The sequence below is a fragment of the Talpa occidentalis genome, unplaced genomic scaffold (assembly GCF_014898055.3).
Source record: "Talpa occidentalis isolate TD23 unplaced genomic scaffold, MPIMG_talOcc4v2.1 talOcc4.12, whole genome shotgun sequence".
In the NCBI taxonomy this organism is placed as follows: domain Eukaryota; kingdom Metazoa; phylum Chordata; class Mammalia; order Eulipotyphla; family Talpidae; genus Talpa; species Talpa occidentalis.
Window position 1 is genome coordinate 8,346,362 of NW_023601212.1, and position 25,181 is coordinate 8,371,542.

The 25,181-nt window shown below is 56.8% G+C and overlaps 1 protein-coding gene across 3 annotated transcripts; it reads left to right on the forward strand.

Annotated features, from left to right (window-relative positions):
• The first annotated feature begins 1,129 nt into the window (after positions 1–1,129).
• PIAS4 (protein inhibitor of activated STAT 4) lies at positions 1,130–25,143 on the forward strand. Of its 3 annotated transcripts, none has more exons than XM_037505080.2 (11): positions 1,130–1,210; positions 5,993–6,419; positions 16,899–16,983; positions 17,787–17,828; positions 18,131–18,221; positions 18,331–18,459; positions 18,555–18,660; positions 21,478–21,551; positions 21,655–21,815; positions 23,859–23,989; positions 24,288–25,143. In XM_037505080.2, exons 1-11 carry the CDS (start codon positions 1,184–1,186, stop codon positions 24,569–24,571), a joined length of 1,557 nt encoding a protein of 518 aa, XP_037360977.1. In that variant the 5' UTR covers positions 1,130–1,183; the 3' UTR covers positions 24,572–25,143. The 3 variants fall into 3 exon arrangements, with proteins under 3 accessions (XP_037360977.1, XP_037360976.1, XP_037360978.1); XM_037505079.2 differs by lacking the exon at positions 1,130–1,210 and adding an exon at positions 1,487–1,897; XM_037505081.2 differs by lacking the exon at positions 1,130–1,210 and adding an exon at positions 1,908–2,390.
• The last annotated feature ends 38 nt before the right edge of the window (positions 25,144–25,181 follow it).

The window sequence follows — 25,181 nt, forward strand, 5'->3', positions numbered from 1 at the left end:
TCTGCAATAACGCGCTGGTCTTCATTACTGTGTAATCAAAATTATATCTCAGGGCCTCCCTGGTGGTGCAGGCGGTTGAGCCCAGGTGAAGCTGTCCTCAGCCTCTGCGGTGCCGGCTGGATCCCAGCGGGCTGAGGAGATACCCACAGGGCGCGGCAGACCTCTCCTGCCGCACCCGCTGCTCCCCTCGGCTGTGTACTTCGTCAGTCTGCCGGTTCTGCTCCCCGCTCTGTCTCTGGTGGATCCTCTCACCCCCCCCCACGCCTCTGACCTGTACCCCGGTTCTTGTACAAAAATAAATCTTTAAATAATAAATTCCTTTAAAAAAATTAGCTCTCACCTCATTTTGCCCTGCGAATTATGATCTCATAGGAACGGGCCCTGGGATATCCCTTTTTGTTCTCTAGTTTCCAGCTTTTGACACAGTTTGAACGCCTCAGTCTGCGGTGGGCACTAGGGAGCCTCTGAGGGCTGGGCTGGGGGGGTCCGGTTGGTGCAGATTCCAGCGGCTCACGGCGGGCGCAGAGGTGGGACCAGCGGGGGCGGGAGGGGGCTGGGAGGAATGTGGGCCGCGCGAGCCGCAGGCAGGGAGGGCGGGAGCCAGTATTTCTTAGGCCGGGGCCAGGCAGTGCGCGCAGTGCCGGGACCCGGATGTGCAGTGCCGGCGCGCTGAGTCCCCGGAGGCTACACTGCGCGGCGCCGCGCTGCACTTCACGCACTGGCGGCAGCTGGGCTGAGTAACCGTCTCCTCCCCCGACGCCGCCGGGCATCCGGTGTCGCGCACCTGGCAGCCGCCTCACGCAGGGGCCAGGGCACCTGGCTGCACATAGTGATCGCCGTCTCCGCCCCCAACCTCGTTCGGGCTAAAGGCCAGGTCCAGCACCCGCCCTCACCTGGTGGGGCTCGTGTCCCTTTAAGAAAACTGGACGCTGCCCGGGGTGGGCGTGGTCGCCGCGAGCGGAGCGGGGAGGGGGACGGTGTCGGGGAGTCCTGATTGGTCCCCGGTCCGGGCGGAGGTCGAGCGCGCCTGCGTAGTGCGCTGCAGCGCGCGCGGAGGCTAGGGAGAAGGAAGGAGGGCGCGTGACTGCTTATTGGCCGCGGTTGCGACCCCGCCCTCAAGTGGCGGGCGGTCACGTGACGCGACGGCTGGGGGCTCCCGGCGCGGGGGACGCTGGTGGCCAAGATGGCGGCGGAGCTGGTGGAGGCTAAAGTGAGTGAACGGCGGCGGCGCCGGCCCGCGCGGTCGGACGAGGGGACTGGGGCCGAAGGGCGGGCCGAGGTTTGCGCCATCAACCTGTGGCCCCGCGGCGCAGCCCGCCAGAGTCTCGCCGCCCAGCTCCCTGCCCGCCCCCGTCTCCTGGGCTCCGGGTGCGGGCGGGGGGGCGGGGAGACCGGGGGCGGGGCCCCCCAAACCTCACCCCAGCCTTAGTTGCTAGGATCAGCCCCCGGGCTTGAGGCGGGGCTTCCTTCCCCTCCAGCCGGAGCGGTTAGGGTCCGGTTCACTCGAAACACCGGGACTGGGCCGCGCCTCCCAGCTTGAGACACTGTACCCCAGGAGAGCACGACGGGTTGGGCGGCCCGTCCTCTGCTCGTCTTGAGCGGGGGTCAGTAGTCTCCTATCTGGGGGAGTGTTTGCACCTCTCCGCCATCCATGGTTGGTGTCTGGATCTCAGCCTCCCCGCCCAGCAGGCCACGCTGGGGTTGTCGACTCCCTGCTCATAAGGGCCCCCCGGCCCTTCTTCCACCTTCCAGGGTGATGAACCGCCCTCAGATACTGAGTGTCCTGTGTGTGTGGGTGGTCTGTCCCTCAAGACTCGGTTTCGAACCCAGCCCTGTTCTGTTACCGCGTTGGTCCCAGAACCCCGCCCCCTCTTGGCACCCACTCTCTCACCCCGAAGTAAGCCGTGTTAGCTGAGCTTGGCCCCCACCACCATGGAGCCCTGACCCATGTTCTTGGTCTGAAGTTCTTGCTAATTCTTTCATCTCAGTCTTTGGTCCTGGGCTTTGCCTTCTTCCTTCTCTTTCCCGAGGACAGGGCCTGTGAGGTTTTGGACTCCACTCGTGGGGACTCTGAATCCATGCTGGCAGGATCATACCCCATGCCAGCTGTCTCTCCCCTATTATTTGGGCTTCCCACCATAACTTCCAGAACCTCTGCTTTAGATCCTTGTATGTCTCCCTGATATGATTTCTGAGCCTCTCCCCTTTTTTCCTGCCAATCTCTTGTATATTGATCCTTGGAGGGTTTCCTACTGATTCCAGAGTAGGCTTCTTTGTTTCGGATAGCTCCTGGTGCCTCTCCCCAAGTTCCAGTTTGGGGTTCAGTTCCTTGTCCTACAGATGCTGTCCCCTGCGAGGGATGTACTTTCTCCCAGGTTCCTTCCATGCAGGTGAGGCTTCAGAACCCAAGCCCCTCAGTGCACTATGGTTCTTCCCTGTGAAGTTGACTCAAGCTGCTGCTCTCAGGAAGTGGGGGGTCTCCCCTTGAAGAATGAAGACACCAACCTCTCACCAAAGTCCTGATCTGTAAATGTTTTCTTTCCCTCCCTCCTCACTCTCCTAATACTCCCTTCCCTCCTGCTGGGATCTGAAATGCAGCCTTCAGGGTTCTGTGATCTTGTGGTATTGTCCTGCCTCCTCTAGACCTCCCCACTCCCCATTACCTACTGTACACACACTCTCTCTAGAGTTGTGATAAATTGAGACTTGCCCTGGAGATGTGCAGGTCTGAGCTCTACAAGTCTAAGGACAGGTCTCAATTCCTCGGAGCCCTGAAATTTAACCTCCTCTGTGGGGCTGCAAGTCTGTGTCCCACCCCCACCCCAGCCAGAGCGCAAGGATGCACTCCTTATACAATTCAGGGCCTGCCTTGAAATATGATCTGATGAACTCTTTTTGACCCTCTGGTGACTGGGTGCCCCCACCCCAATTAAATCAAGTCAACCCTTTCTACAACTTAACTAAAATGTGAGCCTCCATTCAGGGGGGCTTAGGATGGCAGCACAATTCACTCCTACACTAAGGACTCTTCTTTGTCCTTCATTTTCATGCTTTCACTTCAGAGTGCCTAATGTGCAATTGAGAGATCCCCTTTTTAATGTATTTTCCCACCTCATATCAAGAGCTAGAGGGTTTGTCTTTTAGGGTGCAAAATGGACTGGTCTGAGGGCAGAACATGTGGTCTTGTTTGTTGGTAAACAGGGAAGTCTGATACTCTTAACCTGAGGCCCCTGAGAAGGCTTGGGGGCCAATCTGTGACCCCTGTGTGATACTGTTTTGCATAGACCTTGAGTTTCTGGAGAGGGTGGCTCTAGTCTCTCCAGTGCTCAGAGGCCTCAGAGGAGCCTGTGCTGCTTCACACAGCTCCAGAGCAAGCCCCAGGTTAAGACTCTGGCAGGTGCTGTTTATAACAAGCAGGTTGGGATATACCAGGGCAGGAAGTGATGTGCCAAGTGCTTGGGGCTTCTTCCTGAATGTCTGTGGCTCCCTCGAAGGCCCCACCCGCCCTTGCCTAGTGTCAAGGGCAGACTCTTTGGTGGCAGCTGCTGAGAAATCTGAGTCGGAAACATATGGTAACTTGAGGGGTGTGCTGTGGGATGCTTGTTGGCAGCTTAGGATGTCCCACCTGGTAGAAGGGGCTAGGCCCCAGTGGAATTGGGGGTTTCCAGGCGTGGGTTGATGTCAGAGAGCTGTTGTGGTCAGAGAAGCTGAACTCACCTGCCTTAGCTCACTGTGGATGCTTAGCGTCCACATGACATCGCTTCTCCCCTCTGAGTCCCTGGGCCTCTTCCAGAAGAAACATCTTGTCTGCAAGCTTTTTTTCTCTGCTCTAGGTAGGAGGCTGAGGGAGGTGAAGCTTCTTTGTTTTAGGAATGTTGGGGACTCTGCATTGCCACCAGACCCCTTAGTTTCCTGGGCATGGGGCATAGGGTCCCCCGACAGCTGGTTTGAGTGGAATAAAATGCCACTAGGAGCCTGGTAGGCCTGGGTTAGAATGCTGGCTCTGCTGCTGTCCTGCAGGGATGCCTTGGGCCAGCTGCTTTCCTCTCAGGGCCTCTGCTTCCTCACCTGCATGATGGGCATGGGTACTCGTGAGACCCGTCATGGTGAAGGGCCTTGTGGTGCTGGGTGTGTGGCAGACACCCCACAGCTGCTCGAAGGAGCAGGTGAAGGCTCCCCTTGAAGTTGTGCAGGCAAGGCTTGGCAGCCGTATACATTTGTCTCTGTCATTTTGTGCTTGGACAGAGCACAGATCCTTCTGCAGGATCTTGGCACTGTACAGTTAAAAGGAATCTCAGATTTTTCCATCTTGTGCCAGCAGATGATGAGCCCAAAGTGCAGAGAGGCCTGACAGGGGACCCAGGGTCTTCTGGGGACCCAGAACAGAGTCTGGACTTGGACCCAGGGCCCAGAGCCCTGGGGGCCACTGTCAGACTCCATGCCTCATTCTTAAGCAGCCAGAAGACCAGGAACACCAGCGCCTCCTGGCATGGAGGTCAATATGTAAACACCCTAGCCGGGCTTCCGCTCTCCTGTGAGCATCAGGCTCTTTCAAGTTGAGTTTAAGTGATTTATTGGCTTCTTTGGGTGTTGTCCTCGCCAGCTTTCCATAATCACTCTCATTACTTGTGCAGTTTTTTTACCCCATTTTCCCTGGAAGTTTCTTTTTCTCACCACATTTCATTCATCATGGGCCAACTTCAGGGCTCAGTGTAGGTGGCCCAGAAACCCTCAAGAACATTTAGCTTATGACGTATTTGGGGGTACCTTCTTTCCCCTTAGTGTCTCAGAGTCTTGTGGAGATCAGGCCACACCACCAGACAACCCTAAAGAATACATTGGCATTAACCTGGGCCTGGAGGGACCCTGCCAGGTACTAAGTGCCAGACCCTGTCGGACCTATTCACATTCCTGCAGCGTACTCACGGCCTCTGGTGCCGAGGAGCCCCAGGGCTGCCACCTCAGAGCCATGGTTCTCAGCTGGAGCTGATCCTGCCCCAAGAGAACACTGGATGATGTTTGGGGGACATTTGTGGTGGTCACAGCTGAGGTTTGGGGGTTGGCCAGGGGTGCTGCTAGACACCCTATGGTGCTCAGGACATTCTCCCACAGAATGATCCAGCCCGTTGCCCACATGTGTGGGGGGGAGAGCCGGATGGAGTGAGCAGCAGACATTTTGATGGCCTCAATCGTGCCCATCTGGGGGTCGATCCAGGAAGGGGCATAGTAGACTCAAAACCACCCCTGCTTCGGGGTCAGGCCTGGGGTCGAATCTCGGCTGTAAGTGGACTTCACACCAACCCGGCAGGGCTGTTTCAAGGAGCAAAGTGAAGTGTGTAATCACACATCCAGCTTAGTCCCCGGCAGGCGGGTGGTGGTAGGTGGTTGTGGCTGCCATCCCTGGGCCGAAGGGAAGACGTGTTCGTGGCCAGTGCTGGTAGGCGTACGCCCTGTGCTAGGTGGGTTCCCTTCTCTGATCGCCCCATGCCGTTGTGACATGGAGCCTGTCGTTCCCCCGACGAAGAGACTGAGGGTCAGAGAGGCGACCCGTGTTCCTAGCTGGGGAGTAGCAGAAGCTGTTTCTGGGTAAAGCACTGTTCCTGGTTCCCGCTCTGGGGTAGCTTTCAGGCTTGAAGATGGGAGAAGAGAACCTAAAATAGAAGGCGGTGGGGGTAGTCAGGAGTTTTTGCTGCGTTGGCAATGCTGGGAAGGTTGGAGGAGGAGGAAGGGCGCAGGACTGAGCTAGGAGGGGCCCCGCGTGGATGGGTAAGCTGGCAGCCAGGTCGGAGGCAGGGAGGTGGGGCCCAGTGAGACGTGCACTGACCCTAGAAGTGAAGAGGGGCGCGGGTGGGGCTGGGTAGTTGCCGCCCGGGTCTCACTTTGCCTTGCCCCTAGTCAGGGCCAGGAGGCTGCAGAGAAGCCTCCGCGCCTCGCTGGCTGCCCCTGACTCTGACTGCCTCCTCTAGCGGTGTCTGTGGTTGCTCTTCTCCAGAACATGGTGATGAGTTTCCGAGTCTCCGATCTTCAGATGCTCCTGGGTTTCGTTGGTCGGAGTAAGAGCGGACTTAAGCACGAACTTGTCACCCGGGCCTTGCAGCTGGTCCAGTTTGACTGTAGCCCTGAGCTCTTCAAGAAGATCAAGGAACTCTACGAAACACGCTACGCCAAGAAGAACTCGGAGCCCGTCCCTCAGCCCCACCGGCCCCTGGACCCCCTGACCATGCACTCAACCTACGACCGGGCTGGCGCAGTGCCCAGGACTCCTCTCACAGGCCCCAATATTGACTACCCTGTCCTTTATGGGAAGTACTTAAACGGACTCGGACGGTTGCCCACCAAGACCCTCAAGCCAGAAGTCCGCCTGGTGAAACTGCCCTTCTTTAACATGCTGGACGAGCTGCTGAAGCCGACAGAGCTGGGTGAGTTCCCTCCCTCCCCCACGGGCTCCTGCCCCCTGGGTTCTCATAGTGTTTGAGGCCAGCCAGGAAAGGACCCTGCTTGCTTTCTGGGCAGCCCCAGGGGTTATGGGATGGCAGGGGCTTGTCCCTCAGGAAACACAAAGAATCACCTTTGGATTTTTGTATTAGTGACTGTTGCCCTATAACAAATTACCCCCAAACCCAGTAGCTCAAAGAAGCTGTTAGTTAGTTTTCAGTTTCCAAGGTGTGAGCCTAGCTGGGCACTTCTGGCTCTGGACTCGCTTATGAAATCACAACCAAGTTGGTGGCCAGGGCTGCCTCTTCTGGTTGCCCGTTGCAGTAGAGTTTGGGGGTGGAGTGGGCTTACATAATTGCTGGTGGGCACCGGTTCTTTGCTGGCTGTTGGCCAAGGACCCCAGTTTTTGCCACATGGATCTCTGCATAGACTGCTTGAGTGTCCTCAAGGGGGCTACGCCAGGCCGCACCATCAGGAGGCAGGTGAACCAGGGGCCACCCGAGAGATGGCTCCTGCATTCCTGCTCCCTGTGGCAAAGGGTCTAGAAGTTTGTACCTGACCTTTCTCCTTCCCCCTAAAAGGCTTATTTCCTGGCAGGTGGCCTTCGGGAGGAACCTTGGTCAGTGGCTTCAGGTTGGTAACTACAGGTCGGCCGGCCAATCAGGAGTTACTAGGTGACCTCCCAGGAGGCAGGCACATTACGGGCTGGGGGAGGTAATGCCAGCGTTCCAAGTTTCCTCTGCTCAGTTCTTTGTCCTTCCATTCATTGAGTACCAGCTGTGTGCAAGGCCCCCATCCCTCCCCAGCACCTCGGTGACACTGACCAGGGATGAGTGTCAGCTTCCTGGGTGGAGAGCTCTGCCCTCTGTTGACCCTGGGTTGTACCAGGTCATTGAATGTTTCTGGAGACCCTTCACATTGTGTCCTCTTCCTCCTGCATCTCTATCCATCTGTTCGTTTACTGATGCAGTTAGTCTTTGAGTGCCTGTGGGGTGGGTGGCCATCCTGGGGCAAAGCAGCGAGCCGACTAAGGCCCCTGACCCCTGGAACTGACATCCTAGCATCCCTTTGGGGCCTTGCGGTGCTCTGAGCCTGTGCCAGAACTGTGGCTCCTGCCATGAACTATCCTCATCTCCCCTTCGATCCCCCCACATCTGTAGACTCCCTGCTGCATGCTGGGTCCTTGACCTCCCGCTTCCTCCCTCCCACCCTGCTGATCCAGTATCCTGTGTTGCTTGCCCAAGAGACCCTGGTGTTTCTCTCCACACAGACTTCAGCTCCAGCCTAATGCCAACCGGCCCCCTTTATCCCATTCCGGAGACTGGCAGGGAGAAAGGGGAGGGGGGGTGCACACCTACTCCTCTTGGGCTTTGTGAAGTTGGACAGGAGCAGTTTTGGTTCTAGGGAGGTGGAGGAAGAAGTTGCTGGTAACTCAAAGTAGCCTAAGGGCCCCCCACCCCAGCCTGAGGCCCTGCCTTTGACTGTATTCTCTGGCACTAGGTTTTTCTCTTGGGGGTGGGGAGCCCTGTGACCCAGCAGCATCTGTTATGAGGTTGGTGTGGCAGTACTTGACGCCTGCCCCTTCCTGGGTTTGTCTGGGATGACTTGTCTTTTCTTTCCCCCCTCCTCAACCTGTCTAGAACCCATCCACACCCCCCACCCCTAAGGGTCCTCCAGCAGGCTTGGGGGCTTGAGATCTGGTTGTTTGGGTGGTTCTGAAGGTTAAGCTGACAGTCCAGGTACTTGCGAGATCTTTGTAACTGGGAGGCTGAGTTTTCACTGGGAAGCAGTAGGCAGGCTTGGTGGGGGGACAGGACTGGAGGTGACTTTGAACTCTGACCAGAGGCCTCCCCTCCCAGGCACAGACTGCATGCTTCCTTCCTGCAGGGGGAGCATGCAGTCACTAGCATCCCACAATGCATCACTTTGCCCTGAGCCCCGAGGGACCCCGGTCACCTGATTCTCCCGGAGAGTCTGCTCCCCTGTCTACACCAGGAATTACTCTGCTGGCAGTTCAGAACAAAGAGGCCCACCCTGCTCTGCCTCTGCTCCCACTTCGGTCTCTTTCCCCATTACGGGGCATGGAAGGGGGCGTGTTCCCCTGGAGTCCCGTCCTGTCAGGCAGTCCCATGCGTTGCTTGGCTTCCCAGGGACAGACCCTGGCCCCAGAGCAGTCTGTTTGCTGCTGTTCTGAGAGCAGCCGTTCTGTGTCCCCGCACCTCCGCCTGGGCACAGGTCCCCCCACCATATGTTGCAGCACTGGTGTTGCCCAAGGGCCATTTCAGGAAGATCTGTCTCAACCAGCTTCCCTTTCCCTTCACCCTTGGCCACGACCCCCTGACTGAATGAGGCCCAACACTTAAGTCTGTTATTCCGGAAGAGCTAATGGATGGTGCTGGGGTGGAGACCAAGCGGGACGGTCAGGAGGCATAAATCTGCAGTGTTGGGGGTGGGGGAGGGGAGGGGAGTAATAGAGCCAGCACTGGGAGGCCTTCTGGAGACAGAAGATTGCATCAGTGGTGGGTTTGGAGCTGTTCTCAGGAAGGTTAGAAGACCGCCCCAGGGTCACACAGCCTCCTGAGTGAGGGGCTCTGGGCCATGTGCTCAGCCATTTTCTTGTCTCTGACCCCCCCTTCTGTGGCATCGTGCCCTGCACCCCTGTGTGGAGGTGCAAGGTTCTACATCCCAGGACCCCTCTTAGCATGAGAAGCTGCATCAGCCATTCTCCCCTTCTCAGCAGGGAGAGGTGCTGGCACCCCTGGGGCAGAGGCACCTGCCTCCTGGCCTTAATAGAATTCAGGGGGGCAGGGAACACAGTCTCAGGTCATGCCACTGCAGCTTGGGGTATCTCAAGGCCTGAGGGTATTCAGGGTGTCACTGGCCAGAGTCCATCCCAGGAGGCCCAGATCTCCTTGTCAGGGTGTGTGGGGGAGAGGCAAGGCCATCATGAGACTCACAGGCATAAAGAAGGAAGGACATTGACTTGGTGCAGTGCTGCTCCAAGGCCCCCAGCTTTCTGCAGCCAGTGTCATTCTGGGCTGTGATAAATCATATCCCCTGGGTTCCACATCACATGTCCCCTGGAGGTGATGGGCACTGATTCTGGTTGAGAGCTGTTGGCTTAGTGCCCACCTTTGCCTTAGCATTCCAGATGTACATTTGTCCCTCATCTCGCCTCTGCTCCTTGGCTGCAGTGCCTGAGCGGCATGCAAGGTACTGGAGGTCCCTAACAGTCTGTCAGGAAGTTGCACTAGAGGTGATAAGATGGTGCTGGGTAATACATGCTCTGAAGGGGAGTGCAGGCTTCCTAGGGGGCAACTGTTAGTACCAGGAGCCCCTTCCTGAGTTTATGGGGAGGTGGCGCTTGGAAAGCTTCCTAGAGGAGGAATTCTTTTCTAGACCAGAGATCTGAGTAGCAACAAGCCAGGCAGAGGTGGCATAGGGAAGTATGTTTTAGGCAGAGGCCTGGTGGTGAGAGAGGGCTGATGAATGGAGGTCATTGTGACCGGATGTGGTGTTACACAGGAAGGGGGGTTGAGGATAGCCTGGACACTGGTGGCAGAGGCCAGAAAATGCCACGAAGGAGTGGGGACCATGGCATCTCCTGGTCTAGTCCACATCCTGGAGCCTGGATGGTGTCTGTGACATGCTATGTCCTGTGTCCCAGGTCCAGAGGCAGGGGCCCTGCCACTGGGCAGGTTGGGGCCTCCCTGACCTTGAGTTGTGCCCACCATAACCTGCCAAGGGAAGTCCATAGGGGGCCTGGGGAGCACCCAGGCAAGAGCTCCAGCCTACTCCAGGTCCTGCCTGCTCACTGCCTCATGCGATTCTCTTCCCTCTGTCCCTGATTTTCACCTGCCCACATGCCCAGTTTCCTCCCTGATCTCTTTCCCACATCATGACTGTTCCCCCAGCAGCAGAGCAGATTTGAATGTAGAAGTCTGGCCAGGGGCCTCCCCTGTGGTGCAGCGGTTTGAGCACAGTGCTGTGAAGCTGTCTGCAGCCTCTGCAGCGTGGGTTCAATTCCCTGCCAGCCGGGGAGATACCCACATGGTGAGCAGACCTCTCCTGTCTCCCCGTTGCTCCCCTCAGCAGTGTATTTTGGTCCTTCTGCCTGTTCTGCTCCCCACTCTGTCTCTCGTGAATCCTCTCACCCTCCCGTGCCTCTGACCTGTACCCCAACTCTTGTATAAATTTTTTTTTAAAGATTTATTTATTTATTTATACAAGTACTGGGTACAGTCAGAAGCGCGGGAGGGTGAGAGAATTCACCAGAGCGGGCAACAGAACAGGCAGACTGACGAAATACACTGCTGAGGGGAGCAGCGGGCGTGGCAGGAGAGGTCTGCGCGCCATGTGGGACCCTCACCGGGGGCCGGGGATCGAACCAGCACTGCAGAGGCTGCGGGCAGCTTCGCAGTCCAGCGCTCAACCGCTGCACCACCAGGGGAGGCCCTAAATAAAATCTTAGAAAAAAAAAATAGCTTTCAAAGAAATCTGGCTATTCCCCTCCTCTGTTTAAAATGCTTCTCTGGGGCCTCCCTGGTGGTGCACGGGGTTATGACACAGCAGTATGAAGCTATCTGCAGCACGAGTTCAATCCCCTGCCAGGGAGGTGACCCACATGGCGCAGCAGACCTCTCCTGTCTCGCCTGCTGTTCCTCTCAGCAGTGTTTTAATCTGCCTGTTCTGTTCCCTACTGTCTCTGATGAATCCTTTCACCCCCCCGCCCCCGCACCTCTGGCCTGTACCCCAGTTCTTGTATGCATAAGTAAATAAATCTAAAAAAAAAAAAAAATTCTTCCCTGAACTGCTTGCTGACTTGTGCCCTGGCCTCTCATCACTCTCATCTCCTCCCTCTCTCCCCCTTGCTCATTCTACTTCAGCCGCACAGGCCTCCTCTCTGTTCTTCTACCCCATTAGGCATGATCCTGCCCCAGGACTTTTGCATGTGCTGTTGCTGTTGTCTTATCACACTCTTGCTCTGGTCCTCCATAGCCTTACGTCCAACCCTGACATTGTTTATTAACTTGCATGCCTTCTTTAACGCCTAGGACTGGGGCTGACATGTTCCCCACTGCACCCAGGGGGATGGCAAAGGTTTGGAACTGAGAAGCACTGGGGACTGCTGTCATTCTTGAGCCCTCTTCAGGGTCCAACCCCTGTCCTGTCCCATAACACCACAAATAGGAAGTCAGGAGCGTGTGGGCACTCAGTATTCTCATATTCCTGAGTGGAGGAACTAGGATTTGAACCCAGAGCCCAGGACTGAAGGTCTTGTGGTACCCAATAGCTTTCTGCTGTGAGGGCCCTTGCACCCAGCCAGGGCCCCTGCGTCCTCCAGCATATGCCCCCCCCAACCCCCCTGCATCACCCTCATTAAACACACCCTGCAGTCCCGTAGACCTTGAACTTTGCGCTATCCCAACTCTCAATTTGAGGGAGCTGGCGCTGAATCTCAGCAGGGTGGGGGTTGGGCCAGATATGGTCCTAGTCCCAGGATAGAGAACTGCATGGTGGGGTGGGCGCGAGGGCCCCCAGCCTGGAGCGCGTGTGCTCTGACCAGTGGGATGGTGGTCACGCACCCCTGAGTGACCTCTTAAAATCTCCTGTTTATCTGTTTTTAAATTTAGATTTTTGTAAAAGTATATGTTCATCATGGAAAACACTAGTTAACAGAAAAGGCTAACTGTAGCTCTGTCACCAGAGCAGCCCCCCTCTTTGCTCTGTGTGTGTGTGATCCTGGGAAGTGTGGCTAGATCCCAACTGCTGTCCCCGCCCCCTGTGTTTTGGGGACCTCTTAGGTCTTTCGTTTCTACCAGCGGCTTCAAGGCTGCATAGCAGCGGCGGGTGGAGAGAGATGCCCTCGAACGCCGTGTCTCACATTCACCCCAGGGCTGCTTCCCAGTTTCCTGGATCCCCTTGATCCTGGAGGACCCTGAAACTGGGGCTTCCCTCCCTTTAGTCCCCAGGGGGCATTAGGCCTGTGGGTGTGCACAGGAAGGGGGGTGGGAGGAGTGGCCCAGAGAAAAAGAACTAAGTGAAATCACTGAGGAATGGTGTTGATTATTAGAGGTAAAGATTAAAAAAATGAAGCATGGAGCCTTGAGGTGCCAACATTGTGTGGGTATGCGGGTGGAGGGATTGTAGCTTTTATTATTATTTAAGATTTATTTTTTTTATGCATACAGGAACTGGGGTGTAGGTCAGAGGTGTTGAGGTGAGAGGATTCACCAGAGACAAAGTGGGGCGCAGGATTTCAGAGTGGGATCTTCTGAAATACGCTGCTGAGAGGAGCAACGGGCGAGACAGGAGCAGTCTGCTGTGCCATGTGGATCAGCTCCCTGGCCGGGGATTGAACTCATGCTGCCGAGGCTGCAGATAGCTGCATAGCGCTGATACTCAACCCCTTGCACTACCAGGGAGGCTCTAGGATTGCAGCTTGCTTTTTTTTTTTTTTTTTTTTTTTTTTTTTTTTTTTTTTTGGGACCCTTACTGGTGGCCGGGGATCGAACTGGCGCTGCAGAGGCTGTGGGCAGCCTCGCAACCCAGCGCTCAACTGCTGCGCCACCAGGGGAGGTCCCGGGATTGCAGCTTTTAAATAAAAACTCGTGGGGTAGGCTTCCATTCTGATGGCACTTATGCAGGACTTAACAAAATACCGGGGCCATGTGGGTAGTTGAGAGAGAAATGTTCCAGTGAGGGCATGGCAGGTGCAAATGCCCCAGGCTAGATGTGCTACCAGGTGGGGAGTACCTGGATGGCAACAGACAGTGAGGAGGGCACCCAGGAGACCAGGGAGGGGGTGTAGCAGACTTATCTGACAAGGGGAAGGTGGCGGGACTGCACTGGGTGCACTTTGAAAGCAGAGCTGACAGGGTTGGTGGGAAGAGAGGCTATGCGGGGTGGGCCAGAGTTGTGGTTGCTGTCCTTTTGCAGCTGGCAAAGGCCTGACTTTGGGGGACCGACTAACACCTTCCACCCTCAGTGGTGTAGGTTGTGCCAAGGCCTAGCTGTGGTGGCAGCTCACCATCCCTGGACAGGTCCCTGAATCCTAGTCCTTCAGCCTGCTCGGGACTGGGGTGAGGGATATTTGTGATCTCTCACCCAGCTCAGATGGCTGAGACAGCCCCTTCCCCTCCCCCCTTAAATAATTGCTCCCTGGCTCTTTGCTCAGGTCTGGGCGTGTCTGCAGGAGACCTGAGTGTGCCCCGTGCCTCTTCCTTAAGGGCCTCGCCAGGACTCCACAGGGACCAACCTGGCGCTCAACAAACAAGCATGAATGGTGGCAGCCACCTCCCGGTGTGCGCTGAGGACCCCGCATATGAGCCCTGAGAAGTGGGACATAAGCACAGAGGGGTCCCGGGCTGGGGAGGGGGATGTAGGGCCCCTGGCAGAGCTGGGGCTCTGGAACCCCACCTGACTTCTGAGCCCCAGCTGGCTTTAAGCTGAAATCGTGTCTGATTCTGGAGGACGGTACCTGTTGTGTTTGGACTTTCAGAAGGCTCTACAGCAGCAGGGTTGGCAGGCCGGGGTGGAAGGGTGACGTCTGGCTGCGTGTTTTCCTAAACCAAGTGCTGTAGGTGTAGTCTGTGCCTCCCCTCGGCTGCTTCGTGGTGTGAGGCAAAGACCACTTGGCTGTCCGAAATCAAACATATTTGCAAGTTTATAGGAACGGTTCGCCCTTCCCCGTAGCGTAAATAAAACACGTCTTTCTATCCAACCCCTTGGAGGCCAGATTCCCGAGGCCCCTCTTCTGCCCCCAGATGCCAGTTGGACAGATATGCGAACATGCACCTGCAGACCGCCCCCCCACCCTTGGTCCCAGTCACAGTGTGACATACACCCCGCCTTGGAGAGCATGCCCTGTCAGCCCCAGAGCCCCTGGATTCTGAGTCCCCTGTCTCCGTCTCCTCTCACATCCCAAGGGTATAGCTCAGGTGGGGGTGTTTGGGTGGTGGGTCACCTTTTACTGATAGAAGGTGCTCTGAGTAAGGTGCATCCCTCGGCCTCCAGCCCCGGGTGCTGCTGCCCTGGCCTGTGTTGCTAATTTTGAAAGATTGTGCCAGGTCGTCTAGAGGTTTTCACTCCTAATGACTGCAGCTTCTTCAATTTCTGTCCAGTTTTTCCATCTGTTCTAATCAGATGATTTCTCAGTGCAATTTTAAACATTTTTTAACTGAATTACATACAATAAAAATTTTTACATACAATAAAATTCTTAAAGACATTTAGTGTGTAGTTTGACTTGTAACAAATTAGTGTGTCTGGTAACCTCTAAGCCCCTCAAAAACAGAAGCCACAGGCCATCTTGATTCTCATTCCTTTCACTAGATTGTATTGCCTGTTCTAGAACGTGACCGCACACAATGCGACACTTCCTTGGCTCAGCATAGTGCTTTCTAGATTTGTCCATGTTGTGAAGGACACAAGTTTCGTTTACCGCGTGAATGTGCTGCTGCTCATTTATCCCTTCTTCCGCTGGTAGCGCTGGGGCTGTTTCTGTGTAGGGCTGTTAGGAATATGCTTGCCCTCTGTGTTCTTGTTCGAGGCTTTTTTGTCAACATATTTCCATTTATTTGGGGGGCAAACACCCAAGGGTGAGGTTGCTGTCCAATTTCATTAGAAACTGCCCAGGGCCTCCCCTGGTGGCGCAGCGGTTGAGCACTGGGCTGCGAAGCTGCCCGCAGCCTCTGCAGCGCCGGTTCGATCCCCGGCCCCTGGCGAGGGTCCCACATGGCGCGCAACCCTCTCCTGCTGCCCGCTGCTCCCCTCAGCAGTGTCCTTCGGTCCTTCTGCCTGCTCTGCTCTCCCCTCTGGCTCTGGTGAATTCTCTCACCCTCCCGCGCTTCTGACTGTGCCCAGTGCTTGTATAAATAAATAAATAAATCTTAAAAAAAAGAAAAAGAAAAACTGCCCAGTGGTTTTCCAGAATGGTTGTACCACTCACTTTACATTCCCTCTTCCCGCCCCCAGCAGAGGGACCCAGTTACTTCACATTCTTGCTAACACGTGGCGTTGTCGGCCATTTCATTTTAGCCAATTTTGCATTCTGGGCCAAATCCCACATTTGCCACTATTTTGTTAAGGATTTTTACATCTCTTCATTAGGGATATTTGAAATTTTCTTTTCTTGGTGCATTTTTTTGTCAGGTTTTGATAGCAGAGTTACAGTGGCCTAGTGAAATGAACAAGGAATATTGTACCTTTTCTGAGTTTAAAGTTTGTATGGTTTTTTAATCACTGAAACGCCTCACTTTGGACCAGCAAAGGTTTTTAATTACAAATTCGGTTTCTTTAACATAAGGAGCTTTTCTAGCCTTCATTATCTTTTGGTGCCAGTTTTTGTAATTTGATATTTTGGCAGAAATTTTTTCATTTCATCTAAGTGGGTAGATTGGTTGTCATGAAGTTGCTTATTATATTTTCCTGTTGACCCCAAAGGTTATAGAGACTGTCCAGTTTGCCTTTCACGTCTGATTGTGTGTCCTCACTGTAGTCTAGTTAGGCCTTGATCCAAGGACTCTTGCTTGGCTTTGTTGATTTTCTGTGTTGCCAGCTTTCTGTTTCATCGACTTCTGTTCTTTAATTTTTTCCTTCTGACAACTATGGTTTTAACCTGCTTTTCTTGAAAGCTGTTCTTAAACCATTCTCTTTCTTGAACAGAAGCTGTGATTCTGCCTCAGGTCTGTGGTGGCCACCCCATCTTTGGAGCACTGTGTTTTCTCACTCAGTTCAGAGCGTTATTTAATCTCGCCTGTGGCTCTCTGCAGTTAAAATTGAGAGTGAAGAGCTGACTTTCACCACCTCAGTCTCCGTCCCCTTGCAGAATTCCTCCAGTTGCTGCACCCAGTAGGTGCTTCAGGGTGGTGGAGCTAGGCTCTGTGGCACCCTCGTGCCTCCACTGGGAGCCGGCCCACTCTGTGACTCTTGCTTTGTGCCCTTGGACAGCACTGCTCTTCCACTTCTCTCTGAGACTGGCCCCTGAGGGCCTGAGGCAGGACCTCTTGTCTGGTTTGTCACCATCCACTCAAGGACTCATGAGGACTCAGTAAGTGCACGGCCCATGCCAAGCATAGGCTCACTAGATCACCAGAACAGCTGTGTGAGGGAGGGACAGAGTTTTGGTTGGTGTGTCTGAGCTGCATCCTGTCGCCCAGCACAGCTCTCCTTCCCAGTAAGCAGTTCTCGGTCTCCTGAAATAGACATATCGACTCTAGAGGGCCGGTGAGGCTGGGGCCCTCAGTTGCAGTGCAGTAGGCCTGGTAGCGAGCGCGCCCTGAATTTTGGGCCATAGCGAGCACCTCCAAGAAAGACCACTGCCCCCCAGTCCTCACCTGAGACTTCTGTCCTCCCGGGGGACTCAGTCTCCCCTTTCCTGTTTCCCACCTCCAAGAGGGCCAGACTTATAGACACGCCCTTGCTGGTGACCAGATGGGACCTGACCTTGAGTTTATCTTTAGTTCCACAGAATAACGAGAAGCTCCAAGAGAGCCCGTGCATCTTTGCATTGACACCGAGGCAGGTGGAGCTGATCCGGAACTCCAGGTGTGTGGTGCCCTGGCCCTCTGCTGACCCTGGGGACTGGTGGGAGTGCTTGGCCTGAGTACTAGCCTCAGCGAGCCTTTGACCTGAAGGGGAGGGCAGCCCACCCACCCCAGCCCGTGCTTCATGCCCGCTCTCGTATGCCAGGCAGTGTGCACAAGGGTCAGCAGTCCTTGCTGTGTTTGACCCTGTGTCCCTGAATAGGGTTGTCCCCCTTGAATAGGGTCTGTCCCTTCAGCACTGCTGATATCAGGGCCAGGTCATTCTGTGTGAGGGACTGTCCTGGACTGTGTGGGTGTTGAGCAACATCCCTGGCCCCTGCCCACTCTGCCAGGAACACCCCCAGTTCTGACAACTGTGGATGTCCCTGGACATCACCCATTTTCCCCGGGGGGAGGAGGGGCGGGCAGAATCACCCAGGTGATAGCCTCTGGGCTCTAACAGATGAGGTTGGAGGCTGGTTCTCCAAGAGTGACTATGCTCTTTAAGGCCCTTGCGACTCTGGTGGAGCCCAAAATCAGCTGAGCAGCACACTTAGCACAGGCCAGCCTCACACCCACCAACCCACTTCATATTTTCACCGGTCCCCCCTTTTTCTCGTCACTGGTCATTTACCTAAACCACCAGTGAGTTTGTGATAGGAGAGAAAGTTCTAGGCCTTCAGCTGCCAATGGAGGTGGCAGGTGAGCCCACTTGGCCCTCCCAGGTGAGGCCCATGGTCTCCTGGCCCAAGGGGTCAGCTTGGTGTGCTGGGTGCTCCCACCTCACTCTCTCCTTTGCTCCCATCTGACTCCCTTGGCTCACAGAGAACTGCAGCCCGGGATCAAGGCCGTGCAGGTTGTCCTGAGGTAAGCCCAGGTGTGCCCCAGCGCGGGACTGTTGGCCAAGCCTGTCTCCCTTACCCCGGTGCTGCAGCCCTGCCACACCTCCCCTCCCCTTCTTGCTGCCCCTCTCAGCCCCTCTCTGACTCCCCAGCCAGTCGTGCTACTTGTCCTTGTCTGTGGGAATTCAGGCCAGACATGGGTCTGTCACCACTGCCTGGACCATCAAAGTGGCCTCCACCCTGGATCCTGTGTCGGATCTCCTACAGCAGCGCAGGCCCCTCTTCTGCCGAGACCCCTTCATCCCCTTAGTCCCATTGTCCTTGCAGAATCTGCTACTCAGACACCAGCGGCCCTCAGGAGGACCAGTACCCACCCAATATCGCTGTGAAGGTCAACCACAGCTATTGCTCGGTCCCGGTGAGCAGGGCACCCCAGACAGCCCCAGTTGGGGTGGGGGGCACATGGGCATCCCCTGTCTCCCCTGTCTGTGTCCTTGCCCATGGCATGAGCTGACCTGTGCTTCCAGGGCTACTACCCGTCAAATAAGCCTGGAGTGGAGCCCAAGAGGCCCTGCCGCCCCATCAACCTCACCCACCTCATGTACCTGTCCTCAGCCACCAACCGCATCACTGTCACCTGGGGCAACTACGGCAAGGTGAGTGGCAGGGCCAGGTGCTGCCTCCTGGCTACCCCACCGTAGCTGCCTGGCTGCCTGACCCTGACGCCCACTGCCCACCCCTCTGCTCCCAGAGTTACTCCGTGGCCTTGTACCTGGTACGGCAACTGACCTCCTCGGAGCTGTTGCAGAGGTTGAAAACCATCGGGGTCAAGCATCCGGAGCTGTGCAAGGCACTGGGTGAGTGCTTGGGACCTGCTCTGCTGGCTGCCCCTTGAGGGCAGGAGCCTCCCTCTTGGTCAGACGTGAGGCATGGGCCATGAGCAGGGGACCAGGACCTCCCAGGGTCCAGCTGTGGGATTGTTAGTCATCCTGGGGGTCGGGGAGCTCAGAGGTCTCTGGAGGAGGTAGGAAGTAGAAGGGAAACCAGCAGCAGAATCTTCAGTGCAAGGGCCACTGGGGCTGGGCAGACTGAGGGTGGTGTGTGTGGAGGGAGCTTCTGGCCAGTGCGGGGCGGGCTGGGGCAGTGCAGAACCTAGGTGATGGATGTTCTAGGCAGATAACTTGGGAGGCTGGGGGGCCAGGGGACCAGGAGCAGGAGCAGAGGACAGGTCTGTGGTGGGAGCTATGAGGATGAAGATACAAGGTCTCACCTGAAATGGCAGTTATCTTTTTTGTGCTTTTTTTTTTTTAAAGGTTTATTTTACATATTCATGCACACAACAACTGGGGTACAGGCCAGAGGTGCAGGGGATGAGTGGACCTACTGGAGACAGTGGGGAGCAGAACAGGCGGATCCACTGAAACACACCACTGAGGGGAGCAGTGGGTGAGACAGGAGAGGTCTGCTGCGCCGTGTGGGTCAACTCCCTGGCTGGGGATCCAGCTCAGGCCGCAGCTTCTCCAGTGACAGCCCGATAGCACTGAGACTTTAACCCCTGTGCCACTAGGGAGACCCCTCTTTTTTGTACTTTCAACAACCAAGAAAAGGAGGGAGTCACAGAATACACTTTTTAAAATTAACGGTCAAGACCCGCAGCTCTGGTTCCCAGTGCAGGGAAGGGGACGGCCTGCATGTCATGCGTGCTCAGCAGTGTCTGCACACTGTGTGGTCTCAGGCAAGTCACTGGCCCTCTCTGGTCACTGGGGGACCCTTGGGAGTGACTGCTGACTTGATGCTTACAGTGACCCTGGGAGTTGCAGCCTGGTGATGTCCCCATTTGGGGACACTGAGACACAGAGTGGCAGAACTAGGACTCCATGACCCCCAGGGCCTCCACCCGTGTGCTCAGCCACGCCGCCGCCTGCTTCCCTCAAAGGGCCCTTTCTTCAACTCTTCCCCACCCCCCCACCTGCCTGTCTCCCCATCTCCTTGTGGGGACAATGGCCAGCTTGACCAGAAGAGGCAAGGGATGAGGCCATAGGGTGGGGGTAGGGTATGAGGCAGCCCAGCTTAACTCCTTCATGACCTTGACCAGTCAGGCGCCAAGGCCTGAGGCCTGGAACCTGTGACATTGGGGGGTTAGGGGGCGAATGGAGGTTATGTGACAGTCCAGGCCCCTCCTGGTTACATAGTCAGGTTTCCTTGCCAAAGCAAGCCCTGGGTCGCCTTGCAGAGCAGGCCCTCATTGCTGTCTTCACTGCCAGCCTTCTCCAGTGGCAGCAGTGAGTCCTATTCTTCTCACTCAAACCCTCCTGCCAAGCTCACCTCCCTGTCAGGGCAGGCTGAGGCCTGGCTTTAAGGCCCTAAGCATGTGTACATCAGTTCTCAGCTGCCCAGGGTCTTTTTGAGGGGTGGGGAGCCACTGGGCAGACAGTCATACTGAGGTGGGAGTGACTGATGTGACCTTAGTGGGGAGAGGTGAGAAAGGGAGAGAGGAGGCTCCCCAGAAGAGGGGACAGGAGTCCTCCAGGCTGCCAAGTGTCCTGTTGGGAGAGGCCGCTCCAGGCTCCAGGCTCCGTGCAGGGTAACCTGCAGCCAGCAAAGCTAAGTCAGTCCTTTCCGGAGCTATCTGAGGGTGCAGTTTAGATGAACGTGCCTCTGGGTTTGTGGGCTGATCTCCCTGCCACTCTCAAGGCAGAAGCCCTAGGAAACTGAGAGGAGGAAGACCCAGTATCCCGGGGCAGGCTGTCCCGGGGCATGCTAGCTGTGCTTCCTTTCAGATTTTTTTCAAGTTTGTGCCTTCTCAGAAGGGGAGGCCTCCCATGTTAGGTACATTTTCCTTGCTGCACGTGGCTTTGTTGTGGAGGCCGCCATCGCCTCTATTAAGAAGACAGACTGTAGTGCGAGGAGGTGCGCCAGTCTGGCTTGGCTGCTGCCCCTACAAGGTCCGCGGTACGTGCTCCCAGAGGGGGGTGTCACAGCAGCAGGGCACCGCAGCTTCCTCCCTTGTGTGGTACAGGAAGCCCTGACACTGTCTAGAGCAGGCCCCTATCTCTCACCGCTGAGTTCTCAGAGAAATTAACAGTCACAGGTGAGGACCTGTGGTATATGAATCTTCCCAGAAAAGTCTAAAAATCTTGGGCCTCCCTGGTGGCGCAAGGGTTGAGCAACGCACTATGAAGCAATCTGCAGCCTCTGCACCACAAGCTCGATCCCCGGCCAGCCCGGGAGCAACCCACATGGCTCAGCAGACCTCTCCTGTCTCGCCCGCTGCTCCCCTCAGCAGTGTGCTTCGGTCAACTTGCCTGTTCTGTTTCCCTGCTCTGTCTCTGGTGAATCCTCTCAACCCCACACCTCTGGCCTGTATCCCAGTTCTTGTACGCATAAATAAATAAATCTTTACAAAAATAATAAAAATCCCCAGCAGGGTGGACTGGTTGGAGACTCGGCTCTCCTGGTGGTTGTACCCAGGGAGCACCTCGTAATAACTAGTTGCCACCCAGGGTTTTCCATGGACATGTCTGCCCCTGGGCTCTGGAATGCAGCAGGTGCCAGGGCTCGGGGATGCAGGCGTGTGAGCCACTTCCCCTGTGGAGCAGTGGGTACTGCAGAGAACCCACCTCCTGAGCCGAGTCCCCAGGTGCCTGCCTCCAACACCACCCCCTCCTCCACAGTCAAGGAGAAGCTGCGCCTGGACCCCGACAGTGAGATTGCCACCACCGGCGTGCGCGTCTCCCTCATCTGTCCAGTGAGTTGGCCAGGTCCCCTTCCTCCCTGTCCATAGTGTGGGGGCATCTGGGACAGGCTGTGCTGGGTTGGGCCTGCTCACACCTCACCTCCACACCCCTCAGCTGGTGAAGATGCGGCTCTCGGTGCCCTGCCGGGCGGAGACCTGTGCCCACCTGCAGTGCTTCGACGCCGTCTTCTACCTCCAGATGAACGAGAAGAAACCCACCTGGATGTGCCCCGTGTGCGACAAGCCAGCTCCCTACGACCAGCTCATCATCGATGGGTGAGTGACTGGCTATGCAGGGCGCTCTCCTGCCTGCTGGGCTGCCTGCGCTCAACCCCTCACCTCTCTGAGCCTTTCTGTGGAGCCAGGAGTAGAGCTTCTGAGGCCTCTTTGGCTCCTGACTTTCCAGGGCCTGTAGTGACCCTGGGAGCTGCTGCAGCCTGGGCTGCAGAGGGAGGCAAGTGTCACCCTGCAGGACTTGTTAGAGCCTTTGCTGTTAGGCTCCAGAAACTGAACTCTGGACCCAGTAGGGCCCACACTGCGTTTGGATGACCTTGTGCTCTCCATGTGTCTGTTTTCCCCCACATACAAGGGGACTCAAGAACCCCCCCTTATTCAGAGAGCTGCCTCTCCAGTGGGGCTCAGCACAGCAAAGAAAGATGAAAGGAATGCACTTCTCTCCAAAGTTGGTGGCTTCCCGGTCTTCCCCTTCCTTGCTGTCACCAGCGTGCTGCCAGTCCATTCCCCTGCCCTCCCCTAAAGGGAAACTGCTCGAGTCTTCGGTTTCCAGAAACTGAGCCTAACACCTGACTGACAAGCTCCTGCCAGGCACAGCCACACCCACCTTCTGTCCCTAGAGCCACAGGGTGGAGGGGTTGGGGCAGGAATGTCCCACAAAAGAGTGTTCAGGGCAGATGCCTGCAGCCTTGCCCTGAACCAACAACTATAGGCCACCATCAGCCTGTCCATGGGCAGGATGTGGGTGTGGGTGCTGGGGTTGAGGGGGAGCAACCCCAACATACAGGTGCCATGTATGCCTGTGCCATAGGCTTTTGTCCCCATGTTCAGGTTCCTTGAGCTCAGGGTCTTGCCAACTGTCCCTCCCAAATGTCCCAAGGGATGGGGCCTTAATTGTCTCCACTTTACAGATGAGGAAACTGAAGCTCGAAGCGGGCAGCTACCAGTCCAGAGGCCCCCCAGCTTGCAGATGGCCAGATTAGTACTCAAACCCAGGTTCATGCAGCTCTGAGCCAGGGTACCCTCTCAAAGGGGCAAGCTGACACCCCCATGCCGTCCAGCCTTGGGCGGAGTGAGAAGGCCTCTGGGGCCATGGGCAAGGGCTGGTCCTGAATGGTGGCTCTGTTTCTGACCTGGCAGCTGTGCAGCCCAGTACCCGCCTCCCCCCACAGGCCCAGAGCGGGTCACTTGGGCTCGGGGTGCCAGCAGCTCTGACAGCTCTAGGGGCGGGCAGGACTGAGATTGGAGAGTGTAGCTGTGACCCACACAGACCATGATCCCAGCAACCACAGGGTCTGGGCATTGCTAGGAAGCTTTCCGAAAAGGGGTCCTTCGTTTATACATTGATTCTTGGAGGGCCCTCGCCTGAACTTGGGGGATCCAAGGGTGATCCTACCTTAGGGATCTCTCATTTAGGACATGGGGATGGGGAGTGGGTGGGAAGGAGCAGAGACAGACACACTGATTATTGCGGGGGCCAGCTCTGGAAGAAGAGGAACTTTCGAGTGGGACTTTGGAGGGTGAGCAGGTATTTTCCAGGGTGGGGGTGCGTGCAGGTGGAGCTGTGTTTACTCCAGGGTGACCCGGAGTGGTGATCTGTGGACATGATAGCGAGGAGGCTTCAGGGTGGAGGTAGGAGGCACCTCTTGGCCCTACAGGGTATCAGGGAGCAACGGGCCCTCAATCCTAAGTGCCTGTGATTGAGGGCGTTGAAGGCACCTAGAGGCAGGTGCAGCTCAGATGTTGAATAAATGCTGGAGCCAGGGCGGGTCCATCACGGTGGTGATGGTGTCCCTGCCCAGGCCTGCGATGGGCATGTGGCTGCTCCTCAGATACCCCAGCTGCTGGAGATGACCACTTGCCTCAGCCAGCAGGCAGGGAGACAAGCCAGACCTCAGCGAGCCCACACTCTCACCAGGCCTTAGTTTCCCCAGCTGTAAAATGGGGCTGACTTGTGGGCCCTCTGCAGAATGGTGGGTACCAGGCCCTGGCGAGCATGGAGAAAACATCCTGCCCAAGTCCAGGGGAGCAGGTGGGGGAGCAAGGTGCACACGGCTCCAGGAATCAGCCCGCCCACCCCTCTAGGCTGCTCTCCAAGATTCTGAGTGAGTGTCAGGACGCCGACGAGATTGAGTACCTGGTGGACGGCTCGTGGTGCCCGATCCGCGCAGAGAAGGAGCGCAGCTGCAGCCCCCAGTGCCCCATCCTCGTGCTTGGTGAGTGTCCCCTGGGCTTTGGACCCCTCTCAGGGCCTTGAAGGCGCCTGGGTTTGACTCACATTCTGCCGTGCAGCATTAATTTGATGTAAAAGGGAAGCGTCCCGGTGGAGTCCGCCCCCCACAGGACAGGACGGCTGGGGCGGCCCGGCGCGGCTGTTGACACCTGCTGTGTGCCTGGCGGGGGCAGCGCCCTGAGACAGATGGGGTGTCCCAGGGCTTGCCCTGCCCCTCGCTGGCTGTGGCTTCCCGGCCCGCGGGCAGGAGCAGCCCTGAGCTTCTGTCCCTGTCCCCACAGGCCCCTCGGACGCCAACGGGCTCCCTCCCACCCCCAGCGTCAACGGCGGTGGTGGCAGCGGCGGCGGGGGCAGCGTGCTCGGGGGCGCCGGCGGCGGGGCGGGCGCGGCGGGGAGCGCGGAGAACGGGAAGCCGGGCGCCGACGTGGTGGACCTCACGCTGGACAGCTCCTCGTCCTCGGAGGAGGAAGAGGAGGAGGAGGACGAGGAGGAAGACGAGGACGAGGAGGGCCCCCGGCCCAAGCGCCGCTGCCCCTTCCAGAAGGGCCTGGTGTCAGCCTGCTGACCAATCGCTGCCGCCACTGGCCGGACACTCGACTTTCCTGGTGCTCACCCACCGGAGGGGCGCAGGCAGGCCTTGGGGAACAGAGGGAGGAGTGATTTTTTTTTTTTTCCTTTTTATTGTTCATTTTGTTTTTCCACCCCTTTCCCTGGCTCCTGGCACCTGTACCTCTGGACTCTCCCGGCAGAGGGTTTAAAAAAGTAAAATGACAAAAAAAAAAAAAAGAAAAGAAATCCTGCAAAAAAAAATTCAGACTCTTAAAAACAAGGCAGGCCGCCCCCACAGCCGCTTCCCCAGCTGGAGGCCGAGCCTCAGGACCCAGCTGACCCTGGGGCTGGGCGGGCGGGGCCCAGGAAGCGGCGCCCTCGGGGCGCCTCAGCCCCACCTTCCAGCGACCACTGCAGCCTGAGGGGTGGTGGCGGGCGGGGCCCTCCCTGAGACCACCGACCACCATCGCGACCCCCGTCTGTTCCCTTGCTTTTCTCTTCTCTGTGAGCACGTCCTCTCGCAGAGCCCCGGCGCCTGCCGCCGAGCGGCGAGCAGCAAGCGTTCTCGCCAAGAAGCCATGGAGTGGGTTGGGGCGGGAGGGGGGCGGTGGGGTGGGCCTGGGCAG